This window comes from Ascaphus truei, chromosome 14 (genome assembly GCF_040206685.1).
Source record: "Ascaphus truei isolate aAscTru1 chromosome 14, aAscTru1.hap1, whole genome shotgun sequence".
Taxonomy (NCBI): Eukaryota; Metazoa; Chordata; class Amphibia; order Anura; family Ascaphidae; genus Ascaphus; species Ascaphus truei.
In genome coordinates, this window is record NC_134496.1 from 50207411 (window position 1) to 50223545 (window position 16135).

At 45.3% G+C, this 16135-nt stretch overlaps 1 protein-coding gene across 1 annotated transcript; it reads left to right on the forward strand.

The window, feature by feature from the left end:
* Nucleotides 1-6926: 6926 nt before the first annotated feature.
* LOC142466130 (cytochrome P450 2C39-like) lies at nt 6927-14586 on the forward strand. Its single transcript, XM_075570928.1, has 6 exons — nt 6927-7079; nt 9592-9784; nt 10672-10834; nt 11355-11504; nt 13574-13734; nt 14242-14586. Exons 2-6 carry the CDS (start codon nt 9614-9616, stop codon nt 14434-14436), a joined length of 840 nt encoding a protein of 279 aa, XP_075427043.1. The 5' UTR covers nt 6927-7079; nt 9592-9613; the 3' UTR covers nt 14437-14586.
* Nucleotides 14587-16135: the final 1549 nt, after the last annotated feature.

Here is a 16135-nt window from a genome sequence, read left to right on the forward strand (position 1 = left end):
CCCCAGTCTGACGGTAAGGGGGTGACCTGGCTCACAAATAAAGGTTAAGCCCGGTTCTGGTTACCCCTGATCCGTGAATAAGGGTTCAAGAGAGTTAGCTCTTGAGCCCAGTAACACTGTATTGTTTTAGTGCATAACCAGTAATAAAAATATTTTGTGTGATCTCCCTTTCCGGGTATGCCAGTGGGCAGGGATTGCTAGGGCACGAGTGTCAAGGGGGGGTTTGCAAAGGAATTGTTGTCAGAATGTGTCTAGGTAGTCGAGGTCTGGAGTTGTCGGTTCCCCCAAAAATGTACCCAGGAATCATGCCTGAGTCTCGTATACATGTACTGTAGGCACATTGTCCCGGCAATACCTGCCCTTGAAAACGCAACCGCGACTCACCGCTAGGGTTTCCGGATTCAGCATATCCAAGAAAGGTACATGAGGCACAGGGATGTATAAGTGTCCCTGTAGCTGAGGGAATCCCTAGGTTAAGGCGGGGTACCCCAGTTAGTGCCCAGGTGTCCCAGAACCAGTATTAGGTTGGTGGGACCCCCAACCACATATAAAGTTGTGGGGGGACACTCAGAGTGCAAGCTAAGTCCATTAGACAGTGTACGGGGGAATAAGGCTGATAGGAATAAAAGTACATCTATCTTATACTATTCCCCTTACCCAGGGACTTAGGAAATGTATTCTTCCAAAGTAAGGGGAACGCAAGATGTTCACCGCATTTACATGAAATAAATAAAAAAAACACAAAGGGCAGCCAGTAATCAGACAAGCGGAGTGTAAAGGACTTTAGGTCAATTCAACTCACACTCTATCCCAAGTAAAAACGCCTCTCGGAGACGCTATCTCTCTCTGAATGGAGCAAAAGCAGTTGTAGACCACGATATGGACCACAATGTAGATCACACAGTTGAGAAATGTTCCTCCCTCAATCGATATCATACAAAGGAAGGAGACTCAGATAGTGTAGTATATTACGCATAAATAGTATATTTTGCATAAAAAATTAGAGAATTGCACGGAATCCCGATCTCCTTGACATCTTAATGCAAACGTTTCATGGGTGGCGGTGCAGCTGCTTTTGAAAAAAATCGTGGGACCAAAATTGCAATATGCTGGGTACAAAACGTTTAATGGCACATAAAAAACAGCAACAGACAAACTCTGACATCTTAGTCACCGGCGCGTGTACCCCACTCCTCAGCATACGTCACTTCCGGTATGAGCAGCAGTGAGGGCGGAAGTGCTGTAACGCTATGTCTCCGATTGCCAGGATCACTCGTACTGAATGCAGACTTGGATTCGACGCGTTTCGTGGCTCACTACTTCCTCAGGAATCCTGTTTTATATCGGCTAATTTTCTAATGATTTCATTGCCTCATATTACAATTAGACGACTCGATGTAAACATACCTATGATGATATAAATAAGTACAACTCAAAACATAGTGGTATTCCAAAATACTAACATCCCAATGACTCTACATAAGATACTTTGTTTTCAAAATGCTGACAGCCCAGTGATTATATTAGGATAATCCGGTTAAAGATTACAATATTTCTCTTAATCCAAACAAATTAATGCAAATATTTATACATACCACTCCAAATATAGTGGTGACTCAAAAAGTGAATTGTGAAACAGACAAACTTCTTCTAGCTTCTATGAACCATTTTCGTAGTAATACAGGATTACATATAATTTCAATATTAATACAAATACACATTATTGGATCCTGGCAATCGGAGACAAAGCGTTACAGCGCTTCCGATAAGAGCAGCAGCGAGGGTGGAAGTGACGTACGCTGTGTGATCTACATTGTGGTCCGTATCGTGGTCTACAACTGCTTTTGCTCCATTCAGAGAGAGATAGCGTCTCCGAGAGGTGTTTTTACTTGGGATAGAGTGTGAGTTGAATTGACCTAAAGTCCTTTACACTTCGCCTGTCTGATTACTGGCTGCCCTATGTTGTGTTTTTGTATTTCTTTCATGTAAGTGCTCCTCTCTTGCGCTCCCCTTACTTTGGAAGAATACAAGGAAGATATAAACTCAAGAACAGTCTATAAAGGGTTTTGTTTGAGCTGCTTTTCAATTGTAAGTGTGTCGTTATTTATATAGCGCACATTAATGTAAATAGCGCTTCACAGTAGTAATAATATATTCACATACGGTGGTGTTTTGTATATATATCATGATTTATATTACTATTATTCTTATATTAATTGTTCACTTGGTTCACTTTTTCAATTTATGAATATTATGTCCCTAGCATTTTATTTATTGCGTCACATATATTATCCTTCTCTTAAACTGTTGAATATTCACATATATTATTATCTACTTAAATTGTTGGAGTGCCGATTATACACACTCAGATTTTGTGTCACTTAGGAAATGTATTAGAACATCATTTTATTAATACATTGTGTTATACTGTAGTATAGTATAAGGGAAAGTGTGTTGGGGACTTTCAGAACCGGTGTACAAACAGACTGCCTGGGCTACCAAGTTGGTGGCAGGAAGTCTGCAGAACATCGGAGTTCAAAGAGCCAGAGGTGTGAATGGCAAGCGGAGAAAGGCAGAGTACCCAAGTCCGGGGATCAATGGCAGTCGTCCAGGTTGTCTTTTGCTCTGCCAGACTTGGAGGTTGTCACGGGAGGACCAGCTTATTACACCTTTTAATTACCGGGATCATTGATTGAGCAAGCAGAGAGATAAAAATAAATTGCGTTTATTCACCTATTGAACGCACACAACTATGTTACACAAAAATACAGTAAAAAGACACACTTACTTTGGAAAACTGGGATAACAAAACTAATCTTTCCTAATTGCAAACACCCAGCAAAATATTCCAGGCCACTTCTCCAATGGGACTGAATCTCCGGTGAATCACACAAGGTGGAACTGATGAAACTCTTAGATGGAACTCTTAGAACACTTAGAACTGAAGAATCTGACCTGTGTCAGAGCTTTTCAAACCTCTGGTGTCCAGGTCCCAGAAAACCTGCAGCCCAATCAAAAAACCTTAGCAACCGCCTAGCAACCAATCAAAAACACTCATACAGGGTTTCCCACCCCTGAGCCTTTTCCCCGGGCAGGTGAAATAGCCCCCTCTGCCCCTTCGCCCCCCCCCCCCCCCCACGGTGCGAGGCTCCACAGCGGCTGGCTGTTTAGCAAAGGGTGTTAGGTTGCCTTGTTTCATGCCAGGATATGGGTGCTCTATAATAATGGCAGGGCCCATATGGCCTCACACCTAGGCATCTCTGAGCCCTTTCAAGTATGGCCCCTGGACAGACACACCGGAGCCGAGCCTAGTAACCATCTGTGCCTTCTAGAGCCTATAACTTAGAAAGCCCTACAAATCCCTAGCCTCATTCCTGGCACACATTAGAAACATACTTTTAAACACTGCAAATCTGCTCAGCTTCATAACCTTAGCGTGAGCACCTTCCTGAACCCCTACTCTAGGCTCAGGATACCTGGGCATGTACAGTATGGGGATACCTCTGCTATACTGGGGAGTCCCATGCTATACTAAGGACTCTGTGTATACCTGCAGATATCTTTTAACCCCTTCATACCCATTTACCTTGTCTGGAAGATGCTGCAGCAGGGACACTGGCAGTGAGTCGTAAGAGCGTAAGAGTAATGCGCTTAGCAGTATCAGAGGATATCACTCAATCTCCGTATACAACTTTTGGGGTATCCCATAACCCGGAACCCCGCTACATAGACGCATTCTGCAAAGCCTTTCTCCGCCAAACCCACCCTGAAACTTACAGCCTAGAAATCTCCCGATCCCAGCACCCCCGGAGAGGAAATAAAATCACATCATTCTTTAATGTCGCAAAATCAGTATACAGTTGCAGTAATACATTTTTGACATCTGGGTCCCAGAGCTGACACTCTAAGACCCTAACACATGGGTCAGGGTTAACCAAGTGGGCCTGAACTTTATAACAAGCCCAGTTAACCTCTTCCCTGCCACAGAGGTGCCTGTCACCATGGGTGGCATTGAGGGAACCAGGGATGGAGGTGCCAACTTGTGCATGTCCCTTGGTTCATTCAGATTCCCCGGTAGCCCGCCTTTTTCTACTGGCTTGTGTCTGATTGGCTGCTTGGGAAAGTTCCCACACTTTGATTGGCTGTAGTATTTTGTGAATGAAGCTCAGAATACTATAAGGATCGATGCACCGATCAGATTCGCGTCCTCAGTCAGAAAGAGCATGGGCAGGCTTTTCAAAGATGCTCTAATGTGAATAGCAGAGCAGTGGCTTCAGTTTTCAACCAAGAAAAGCTCGCCTACCAGATTCTAAATCTAGTTTTTTTGTGACCAAGTTCTTAAAATCGAACGTAGCGGTCGCGGTTGGGATTTTATGCTGTTTTGAGTTCCAGGAGTTTGGTGGTAACTCACGGTCAAAATATTCCAAGTTCTCAGAAGAGAATGTAGCTGTGGCTTGAGGAATTTTACGAAAATTTGGGTTCCAGGAGATTCCGGGCTAAGTCCCGGTCAGGGTAAAACTCTATTATAGGGTTCCCTGCACCTAGGAAAGTTTAGTTTTTGACCCCAGACCCCCCAGTAAGTGTGTCTTTTTGTCTGTATTTTGTGTTTCACTGTGTGCATGTGAATTTATGCAAATACATTTCAATTTATTTCATTATGTTTTGCTCAATGAATGATCCTGGTAAAAAGGTGTAAATCGCCTGGTCTCCCGTGACACCCAGGAACTATGGGGCTCTGTCACAGATCTCTGATTAGAGCCTCAAAACACTGGGATTGAGTGCAAATCTGGCATGAGGCTCTCTAAATATTCTATCACCGTGAAAGGGTTAATGACGCCAGAGATTTGAGGCCTACACATTTTACATGTTTCTGAGCCGCACTTTTCCTAACAGCATCGATTGAAAACCAACAAGAACAGGCTAAAATTCTGGTTTAGGGGACTGTGCAGGCTCAGGGGGTCTCTGTTGCTTCCCTTTGACTCTGTACCATCAGGGGGTCTCTCTAGGGTCAGGGGATAATTGCCCAATGATGAACGAGCAAAGACTGTGTAGCCCTCTTTCCTACTGACATAGAAAGACTACTAATGCTGTGTATACCTGTTGGCTCAGCGATATCTGGGCCTCCACTAACTGGGAGCCTGGGGCCACAATATGTATTTGGCAGCGCCTCCACTTTCCCAGGATCCCCAATTAGTAAGATTCCCCTGGACAAGAATAACAATAATATTCCATATAGGATAACGGTTTACTATAAGTGAATGCAGAACATGAACATATATATATATATATATATATATATATATATATATATATATATATATATATATAACTAATCACCATGCAAGCAGATACGGCAATACAATAATATAACACCTGTGGCCTTGCCACCTCCCCCCTGGAGTAATGTCTCTCTCCCACCCCTGCGTGTGCCCCACACCGTGTCCAGTGTACTGGACCAGTCCCTCGGTCACTCAACTCTCATTGTCCCAAAGAACCCTCCCACAAGGCGGGATCAGCGCCCGTAGGTACCGGTGTTGGCGCACTTAGTATAATACCTTCCGACTGCTCCTGCAGCCGGTAACTGTACTTCGCAAATGATCCGCCGATCCAGCGTAGTCTCCTACGAGTCTGTACTTGAGTCTTTACTTGAGTATAGCAGCTCGCTCCCAAACCACCTGTCTCACAGCAGCGCAAGAAGACCCTGTGTCCCTGTCTGCTGTTCTCAGTAAAGGGTATGCTGTCCCTGTCTGTGGCCTGCAGTACCACAAGCTAGTGGTGAGTCAGGGCCTGCACTGGGGCCTAGGGGAAATCTCTGGCCTATGCAGTGGGTCACTGACCCCTTGCAACACACACCTCCTCTCCCCTTGCTTCCCCGGCACACTGGCTAGCGTGGTCCCCAAAGCTAGCTTCCCCTTCCTGCCTCTCTACCGTCCTCACATTCCTATTGGCTCCTGAGCCCGTCTGACCTTACTGAGGCTCATGGGAGTTGTAGTACCGGCTGAGAGCCTCCACTCTATTGGCCATCCATTCGCGCGCTTACCCTGCACATGCGCGACCTTCCAGGAGCTCCCCGCTGCACATCTATACTGTGCATGTGCAACGATCCAACATGGCGGTGCCCTGTGCTTGTCGGGCCGCCGCGGAGCCTCTGTAACACCCGAACGCTGCCTGCTCGACCCCCACCCTGCTGAAGGCCAGCTGACCTGCCGCTGTCCCTACCGCACTCGCAGCGAAGCTACAAGAACAAGAGGTAACAGGGGAACACCACTACAACTGTAATACAGGAGAGAAGGGAGAGGGTCATATGATAGGAACAACAAGGGTTTCAACAAGGCACAGGAGGGAAGCTGATTCCAGAGAAGGAGGAGTGCTAGAACCAGAAGGTCAAGCCTTCACCGAAAGGGTGGCGGATTTACAAAATCGTCTCCCTACAGGGGGAGGGGGGGGGGGGAGCGTAGGGACTTATTCACAAGTGTCCTAAATGTTAAACAACAAAGGATTGTGTCTGAGATATCAGACACTTTGTAACTCTGTATAGTGGGTGAAAAAGGTTACATTACGAACATACAAAAAAATATTACATTGCCATTAACATGTAGTGGTACATTAAGCTCCAAAGAGTTTACTATGTAAATGCCCGGTGTGGCGGCAGAAAGAGTCTGGGGGGGGGGGGGGGGTTGATGGTTTCTGACGGCTCAACTGCAGGGGAAGGAATTCTACTGGTGAGTGTTCTTATATTTATAAATAAAAGTAAACAAATAATAAATATATACTGATTGTCACCTCTCCTTTAATACAGTGAGACACATAAGTAAGAAGCACAGGGATTCACGGTCTGTTTATCATGTTTTGGGTGGTAATGCAATTTTCCATTAATATGAAGCAATGTTGATTGTGTGACTCCACACCCAGAGGCACAGAGGCGGCACAATGCCAGTCCCTGGATGCCCTCGGTTTATATTCTCATTGATGCAAAGTCCCTGCGGCTGACTGAGACACTGGCCTAAATCTGTACAGAGAATAAGGGACAGAGAATAAGGAACGCCCCAGCAGTCTGGGATCCTGCAGCTGTGTGTGAGGTAAGAACCTGTGTCCTGCTCTGTCTTTCTTATCTATTAACCTGCGTATCTGGCACATCTCAGCTTCTCTTTGCCCAGTTCTGCCCATTCTGTTTCTGTTTTATTCACACGCTGTCTTCTTGGATCAGACATATGAATGACTGAAGGAGAAGTTAGTTATTTGCATGCCATGGTATAAGAGCCATGTGCAGTATTTGTCTGCAATATCATGTTTACCAACAGGTTCTAGCTCTGAGTGAAGCAGATCACATTTATCACAAGTGAATCTACGTGAATCAGTATCTTACCTCTATGTGGATTTTATTTTCACATGAGTTTTTATTTTGCATTTTGAGTATTTTTTTTTCTATAATGGAGATTAAAATGCTGCAGTGTTATAAGATTAAATCAGATTATCATACAATTAAATATATTCTGTTGTACAAACAGTCATTCTCAGAAAAGCAGAGCACTGGCAAAATTCACACAAAAACGGCAGGATCCTGTGCAACTCTAGATGTATTTAATTACTTGTACAGCTCACAAAAAGGCTGACAACGGCTGATAAAGTGCGTCCTGCATGAAACGCGTAGGTGCATTTGTCGGCCTTTTTGTGAACTGTACAACTAATTAAATACAGTTACAGTTGCCCAGGATCCTGACATTGTTGCGTGGATCTCGGCGGTACTCCGGGTTTCTCTGCTCTTCTGGGTGTCACACGCCCTGGGTCTGCTGGATGGTCCTGTGTGACCTGCCAGGTAATGGGCTTAGTGCCTTTATATTTCCTGGCTCTGCGTTTGTATATCTTGCCTTATGGAGAGTTTGATTAGGTGCCACATACTGTGGGAGGTATATGTATAACACTGGACATCTTCACTATCTCAATGGCACATTTATTATGGACTGTAATATTGAAAACATTACCATGTTTACCTGTGTGAAAGCGTAGAAATAATATCAGTAAGTCAAGGGTTCAACGTATCACCGTGGGTTTATTGCACCAAGGTACAAATGAGAGAAAGAATTCAAAATGAACTAATTCCTCTGAAAACATATTGCTTTACATCACATTTTTATACATTTCAAATGAGTAATACGCCCCGTAAGGGGGCTGGCTTAGAGATAAAGACAATATGATGACTTATACAAAAATCCTTATTCATGCATAAATATGCTTCACATGCTAAACTTTATCCTATATATCTCCCCCTAATTTGGGCCTCTTACCCTCCTGACTTAAGGAGTAACCGCTCAGCCCTCTGTGTGTAGCTGCCAGATAAGAGAAGCGGGGGCTCAGCACGTATGAATTTGCTGGAAAAACTCTTACAAATGCAATTATCTCAATTTCATGACTGGTAGGATTTATACAAGGGTTAGTCTTAGCCAGGAGCGATGCTCTGCAGCGCAGCCAATATACACAAATAAACAGATACACAAACATACAAGCAAACACTCAAAACGGCTGCTGCGCCAAAATGGTGGTGATGATAGTCTGTCTTCATGTAGCCTGGCGTTGGTATGCAGGTTTATGACGCTTTGGCCAAAGGGTTAACTAAATAACCAAGTATGTAATATTATTATTGAAGTATTTAACTTTTTACCATATATGTTTTGTCAATAGGATGTAGCATTGGACACCCTGTCTTTTGTTGTATACATTTGCCACGCTCAGTAGCTCTCTTGTTGACATATATTCATGATGTGGCGGGTGTGGGAGTTTGAGCTAGCAGGGAATGTGTGTTATTCATATACTGTGGCCTGAGCCACACACCTTATCTCAAATCTTCACACCTGAATCTTAAAGACTTCTGCAAAGATACTACAGTTCAACCTCAATATAACGCGATCCGTTACAACGCGAATCTGCTTATAGCGCGATGCAAGCATGGCTCCCAATTTTTGTATTTATGAATACTTTACAACACGATTATTGGTGTCTTAAATACTTTATTGTACAATGCATACAATTGTACATTATTTCTAACGCGATCTGCTTATAGCGCAATGTGATTCTTTGGACCCCAAGGACAGCGTTATAAGGGGGTTGAGCTGTATTTTGTGACATAGTTCCCAGGTGATTCTGAGCCCCATAAAATGGTTATTCTCACCTGAGGGTTGTAGATTTCCAAATTAAAAACCAGTTTGGGCAGGTGCAAAGTAATATAAATATAATTAGTGCTGTGCCCATGAAAATATCTGTGCAGTGTACAGATTTAGTAGGAGAAATGAATCCCTGTCTGATGATCAGTTGTTACCTAATGTGTCAGTGAGAGCGGGTTTGGCCTCACACATTATAATGGGCTCATTAATACCATGAGACTGAAGCCCCTGTAACTGAGGCCTGTCCCAATCCTCATATTTCTGCTTTCACTCTGATTTCTTCATTGCTTTGGTGATTGTTACAGGAAGAGAATGAAATACCAAAGGCATTAATGTTTCTCTCAGCCTGGGGGGGATACATTGGGAGATGTATATCACCCTATTCCATGTCCAATCTGTCTGACCGACGTGTGATATGAATCCTCTCTCCCAGACAGATCTCAGCACCGGGGGAGATGTTGGGGCTCACTGGGGTACTTCTGGCTCTGCTTTTGGGTCTTGTCATCCTCCAGTTCTGTAAAGTTCAATGGGCAGCTAAACGACTGCCCCCCGGACCGACCCCTCTGCCCCTCATCGGGAACTTGTGGAAAGTGAAGTTTCAGCTTCATCATGAGACTCTCATGCAGGTATTGATACAAAGTAGTAACTTAAAGGGTTAAATATTCTGCATGTAAAAGATTATTGGCAAACTGTACAGAGTTCCAGAACCAGGACTTTTTGCTTAGAACCATTTAACGGTTTCCAGAGGATTACTCTGTGTTGTTTTACTCTTAACATTGTTCCTGGCTGGATATTTATTATGTCATCCTATCTTCAGGTATGTACATGTTTCTCTCCCTAAGTCACTCTCTAGAACAGAATACTTTAGTCATCTTGTTAACTCCATCTCCATATATTACAGTTGACCATTTAATAAGAATAGGCTGTGATATTAACATTACCGACCAATAGTCTCATGTCCACTCCCAAAGCCAATGAATTCCACCATGGAACTCACTTCATCAGGACCCATTATGGTTGTATTGGTACAAAGTGACATTAGTGAAGTATTGTATCCAACTGATGAATGGGTTTCCTATTGAACCAGTAATCCCGGCTGTGTGTTTTGTGTTACTCTCCTATGTTTTACCATGTGAAGCCGGAGAGTCTGCTGGAGCTGGAAATAGCCCAGTTCAGCCAGCACCCCGAGATAATTACCAGTGAAGTTACGGTTTTTATTTATCCTCCAGATTAAACTATATGGCCACCAAATCTCGCGGGTCACGCTAATATTGGATGGACATTTAAATCCCTTTAATATAAAAACACCAAATTACACCGGAATGTTCAAATTGTTTTATTTTACATGACATTTACTGAGTCATTTGAAATACACACAAGTCAGTGTTACAAAACCTTACAATACACAGAACCTGTCCCCCGCTCAACCCAAAGGAACCAGATCTCACGTTAGCATCAACCTGACCATATGTCCCTTCCCTAATACTGTGTTTCCCATTCTGTGTGTCTCCAGTTAGCTAGGACTTATGGGAATATCATGACACTTTGGGCAGGACAGACGCCCTTAATTGTGCTGAATGGATATGAAGCAGTGAGAGATGCTCTCGTCTCCAACTCAGAGAACTTTTCTGATCATCCTGTCACCCCTTTAATCAAGCTTTTTGCTAATGAAAAAGGTGAGTTTCAGGGTACATTTGTAGGAAAGCCTCTCATTTTTCTCTTATAGTATAGGATTTTTTTAAGTTGTGAAACCTTTTAATGGACCAGTGCGACTTCTAGAGCTGTGAGTTATGCGGTTTTGTCCCAGGAATGGTAGCAATATTCAGGGCTATCAGCCAAAGGGTGAAGCCTTTCCATCTTCACACTTTACCCTGAGCACTAATGACCCCTCCTCCTTCCCGAATGTCTTCAGCAAACCCAAACTGAGTCCCAGGCTTTTGCACCTTCCAGATGTTCCTGCTTTTTGGGGCTTCGGGGAGGCCTCAAGTTCTGGTGGGACGCAAATGTGCAAAAGTGGTGGAGTGCGACGACTCTCTGGCAGCCAAAAAGGGGTCAACTGCATATTATCTCCCTGCACTGTCTTGCTAATTAAGTAAAGCTCTGTGGACACTGCAGGCGCTATATAAAGAAGTATATACATATTTACTGCACAAATTCTCTGTAATCACAAGTAACCAGCTTGTCCTGCGGTATCAGGTATCGTTGTCTCCAATGGACACACCTGGAAGCAGCAGAGACGTTTTGGGCTGAAGACTTTGCGGGACCTGGGCCTGGGGAAGAAGGGTCTGGAGTGGAGAATCCAGGGGGAGGCGCAACGCTTGGTGGAGTTCATTTATTCCCAGGAGGGTAAATATCCTACATAGCGTGTGTAACAGGTTAGAGCTGTTGGGTGTTGGCCAGGTAATGGTTAATCCCAGCCTGGAGGAAGGCAGGACAACTAACGATCCCAGCTGAGTGTAGCAAGGGTTTAAAATGCAGGGAGGGGACGTGTTTGTGTCTCTCTCCCTGGCCAGCGTACAGAACACCTGTTGTCCTACAGGCTGCTTGCAGAGGGATGAAAGCTCTTCAGCTTTACAATATCACCAGAATGAAGCAGCCGTCATTTTTCAGTCAGTATGGAGAATGCAACGGCAAAGAAAGAAGTACATTTAAAGCAATTGTTAAATAATAATAATATTCCACTTATTATTATTTCTTGTTCAGAAAGATTCCAATATTTCAGGAGATTGTTCTCCAGCAGACAAAGGCAGTTTATTCTTCCACTGTTATTTACAGATGAAAGTTTGACCAATGATGAAAACATGTGCTTCTGATGGTAATCATAGAGCAAAGAAACCTTTGTTAACTCACATGCTGCTTAGATGGTGCATGCAATGAGTGTGAGTGAAGAGTGATCCAGGACAAAGAGAAAGAAAATGGGGAAGGGACTGTAGTTATAGATCACTAACTCCACCCCTCCCCCCCTCTTCTCGTGACTGAGAGACAAATAATGTCTCCAAACTACTCCAGGCTCAGATTTGCTGCTAGGCCCTGAAATTCTATGCTAAGCCAACCCATAACATCTGCCATGCATTAAAAGCCTCACTTAGGATTCAGTTCCCTTTGTTACATATGAATTCAAAATCCTACAACATATTCTCATGCCATTGTCTTAATATAAGTTCTCATTCATACATTTAATATAATAAATGGATTCCTAACAGCATCGTACAGTATAATTGTGTTCCCTGATCAGAGATGTGCCAGACCTACGACTAGAGCTGTACAGGGAAGCCTGGCCTCGCGCTGGAAGACATCAGTGCAGGGGGACAAAAGCAGAGATGTAGAGTCTGGAGAGAACGCCCTCCCCAAGATCCACCCAGTTCCTGGTTCCAATGGCTACATCCCTCCCAGAGACATCTTAGAAGGACTACGAACCGGAGCCGTTCAGCTGAACAGCCTGCGGAGAGTGAGGCCATCACCCTGCTGACTGCCCCGGAATGGAATGCTCCATCGCCCAGACAGCAGCTACAGCTCACTTGAATGAGGAGCCAGGTCCATTCCTAGTTCAGGTCCTGATTGCTGAAGGGACCCAGTAGGTCCTGTTTGACTCCGGCTCCGCCAGGACCCTGGTGCTCAAGAATCTAGTGAACTCCGAAGAAGGTTCTGATGAAAAGGTCCAGTCAAATGCTAGAAAGTATAAGCAAAGAAAGCTAAGTCTGGATATAGGTCCTATGTCATAACCAATCAAGCTGTGCGTCCCTACAAGCGCATCCACAATACCGTCTCTGTGCTACACTCTGCTTACCACAAATTACAGGAAAGTAGAATAGAATTACAACGGAGACGTGCAGGACAATCCCAGTCGTGCTAACATACATACGTTGTCCGAAACAGGTTCCTGCTCATGAAAACAGCCGCTAGAAAGGTTCAGTGATAAAGATGAGCCAGAAATATATTTGTTATCACGCCCATAGAGAGGCAGCATTCATTGTCCAACCGTCTTCTTATGAAAGTAAAGAGACACAGGACTGCGGGTTTCCCAACTGCAGGAGAGAGGCCATGGCGAACGCTTAGAGGAGGGGAGAACTGCAACAAGGTTGACGTACTGGAGAATTAGGCTCCTGAGCAAGATGCAAGGGATCGTTCCAGTGACAAGGAGATTGTGCGTTTTGAAGATAAGCCTATGATGGATGATGAAGCTGAAGACCGGGGTCCCCTTGTACTAAAGGAGCTTCAAGACGGTGCTACTGTAGCATATAGGATATTAATAATAACTGTATTTATATAGCACTTTTCTCCCAATGTTGAGGCTCAGTCCTTGGTCCTGTGCTTACCGTAGAAATCTTGCTTTATGCTATAACACACTCACCCTCAGTGTGAGCTTCTAACATGAAATGCTGCTCTGAGCTTATCTGTTCCTTTTGCATCCTCAGGAAGAGCCCTGGACCCCAAACGTTGTTTAATGAATTCTGTCAGCAATGTGATTACTGCGATGTCATTTGGGCACCATTTCCCCTTGGACGATAAGCTCTTCCTACAGCTCATTGAATCCACTGATTCTGTGGCCAATTTTTTTGGTACCCACTGGGGGCAGGTAAGAGAGAGGGGCTGGTGCTACTGATACGGATAATATAATGTTGCCTTCAATGTAAACATAAAGCTCCCTGGTTGGAGATAGGGGACTGATCTGTATGTAAACGCATTATTGGTTTTTCCTTTTGGGGACATATTGTTAAAGCCACACTTTCTGCGAAAACATTTGTTGAAACCCATCTAAACTTGAGCTGCTCCCACGAATCCTTCCCAGGGTGTCAGACTTTCCATCTCCCGCCCAAGAGGTACAGCAACAATGTAACCCTTTTATAAATAGGAAAGGTCACCAATGTTACTGAATTCCGTGATATAACGCGTCACTATGTGCAGGAGAAGTTTGCTTTCCGTCGGATGACAAGTAAGACCTGTGCAGACTGAGAGTGGGTCACTAGTTTACTTATACAATAGGACATCCTGTTTCCATTTTAATGTCACCAGATACATTGAGGACTAGTAACTGAAACCCTGTGAACACGTTTAAATCGAGCATTTCTCTTCTATCGTTGAGCTATATGACGCTTTTCCGTGGCTGATGCATCGCCTCCCGGGACCTCAGCAGCAAACCATCCAACATTTGGAATTTATACGGAGTTTTGTGATGCAAGAAATCAGCCATCATCAGGAGAACCCTTTTGGGGAGCCCCAGGACGTCATCGACTTTTACCTGGATCAGATTGCTAAGGTGGGTCCTACAATTCCTTAAATGGACCAGCAACCTCAGCTGGTCACTTGCTGTATATAGTGCCCCCACCTATGCTGTGACACTGTCCTATATATCATTGGGTCCGTCCTTCCAAACGTGCGGTGTCTCCCGTCCCTGACCCCAACTTGTGAAACAGAGATCAGGTGCTAATGACATTGGACAGGTAACTAAGTCATCGTCCCTGCATTGTTCTTCTGTATAGTGCAGCATACACAGGAGATTCTGATAAGAACAGCGCCCAGTGGTGGAACTGACTCACAAAGACTGGTATATGGGGTCCGATTTCATGAAATTCTACACCTGTTCCATATTGGGGGGAAAACTTAAACTGTAAAAAAACATTTATTAGGGGGCGTGTCTATGACGTCATCCAGGACAGTCGGGTAAAAGCTGAGCTCCAGAGACCCTCCTGAATAACTGCTGATTTAAACCCTTTTACCCCGGGCAAAAACCCCGAAAAAAGCCCCTGACGACCCTCTAAAACCAGAGGGATGGCTAATAAGGGGAAAAATCCCCCGACTCAGGGAGTGGGGAAGTTCTTCTCTCCTGCAAAACAGCCTGGTGAGACAGGGAATAGAAGGCAAGATGGCCCCCAGGCTTCAGGCCCACGAGGCAAACAAGGCCTCTCAGACTCAGCGAGCCCTACCGAGACCCCCTCTTCCCCGGACGGGGGGATCACAAAGACATACCTGGAGGAGCTCCATGCCAAGCTCCAACGGTCATTACAGGCCAATATAAAAGACGCAGTGGCAGAAATTAGGCAGGATATCCAGGGACTGCAGGAACGCACTACCACACTGGAGACCAGACTGGACGAGGCTTTACACCACCAGTCAGAGGCCGATGATGAGATCATACGCCTGGGCCAAGAAATAAATACACTAAGAGACGGATTGGAGGACCAGGAAAACAGGGATCGCCGCCAGAACCTGCGGATCCGCGGCATCCCTGAGGCAGTGCTACCCACACATCTGCGAGCATACCTGAAGGACTTCTTCCTCTCCCTATGCCCAGACCTTGACTCCCGGGATTTGGAAATGGACAGGGCGCACAGAGCCCTGGGCCCGCGCTCCGAGGACCCCAACCGCCGGCGGGACGTGATCGTGCGACTCCACAGTTACTCCACCAAAGATAAACTAATAGGAGCTAGCAGGGGGAGGGACACGATCGCGTTCCGCAGCGACCGGCTTCAGGTCTATAACGACCTTTCCAAGCTCACAGTGGACCGACGCAAAGCACTACGTCCCCTAACATTACTCCTTCGTGAGAAAGAAATAAACTACAGATGGGGGTTTCCTTTTAAATTGATTATTCCCCACAAGGGCAAATTTCTCACCATCCGGCACCCTGAAGATATGGTGCACTTAGCAAAAGCCCTGGGCCTTCCCGTGGACTCCCTCCAACCTGCCCACCCAGCTGGTAACCGGGACCAGGACAAAGAGGATCAGCCTGTGAGAGCGTCGGAGCGGATAGCCGAGCAAAGGCAATCCCGGGACAGATAAGAAAAGACTCACCGGCAAATCAATCTCCCGCCCACGCCATCGTTAGCCCGAAACTCCTCCAAAATGGCGTCGGACGCGATCTCACTAGCCCAGGCAGAAGACCTCCGGGCCGGAGCCGCGGGGGGACCCCTCTTCATCCCCAGTTCCAGAAATCCTACCATGGGCAATCGGAGGGCAGACGCCGCACAGCCGACTTC

Bases quoted from the DNA above. Each gene is read 5' to 3' on its own strand.
- LOC142466130 (XM_075570928.1), top strand. From the start codon at position 9,614: ATGTTGGGGCTCACTGGGGTACTTCTGGCTCTGCTTTTGGGTCTTGTC. The intron at 10,835-11,354 runs GTGAGTTTCAGG...CTGCGGTATCAG, and splicing joins GCTTTTTGCTAATGAAAAAG to GTATCGTTGTCTCCAATGGA. The intron at 11,505-13,573 runs GTAAATATCCTA...TTGCATCCTCAG, and splicing joins GTTCATTTATTCCCAGGAGG to GAAGAGCCCTGGACCCCAAA.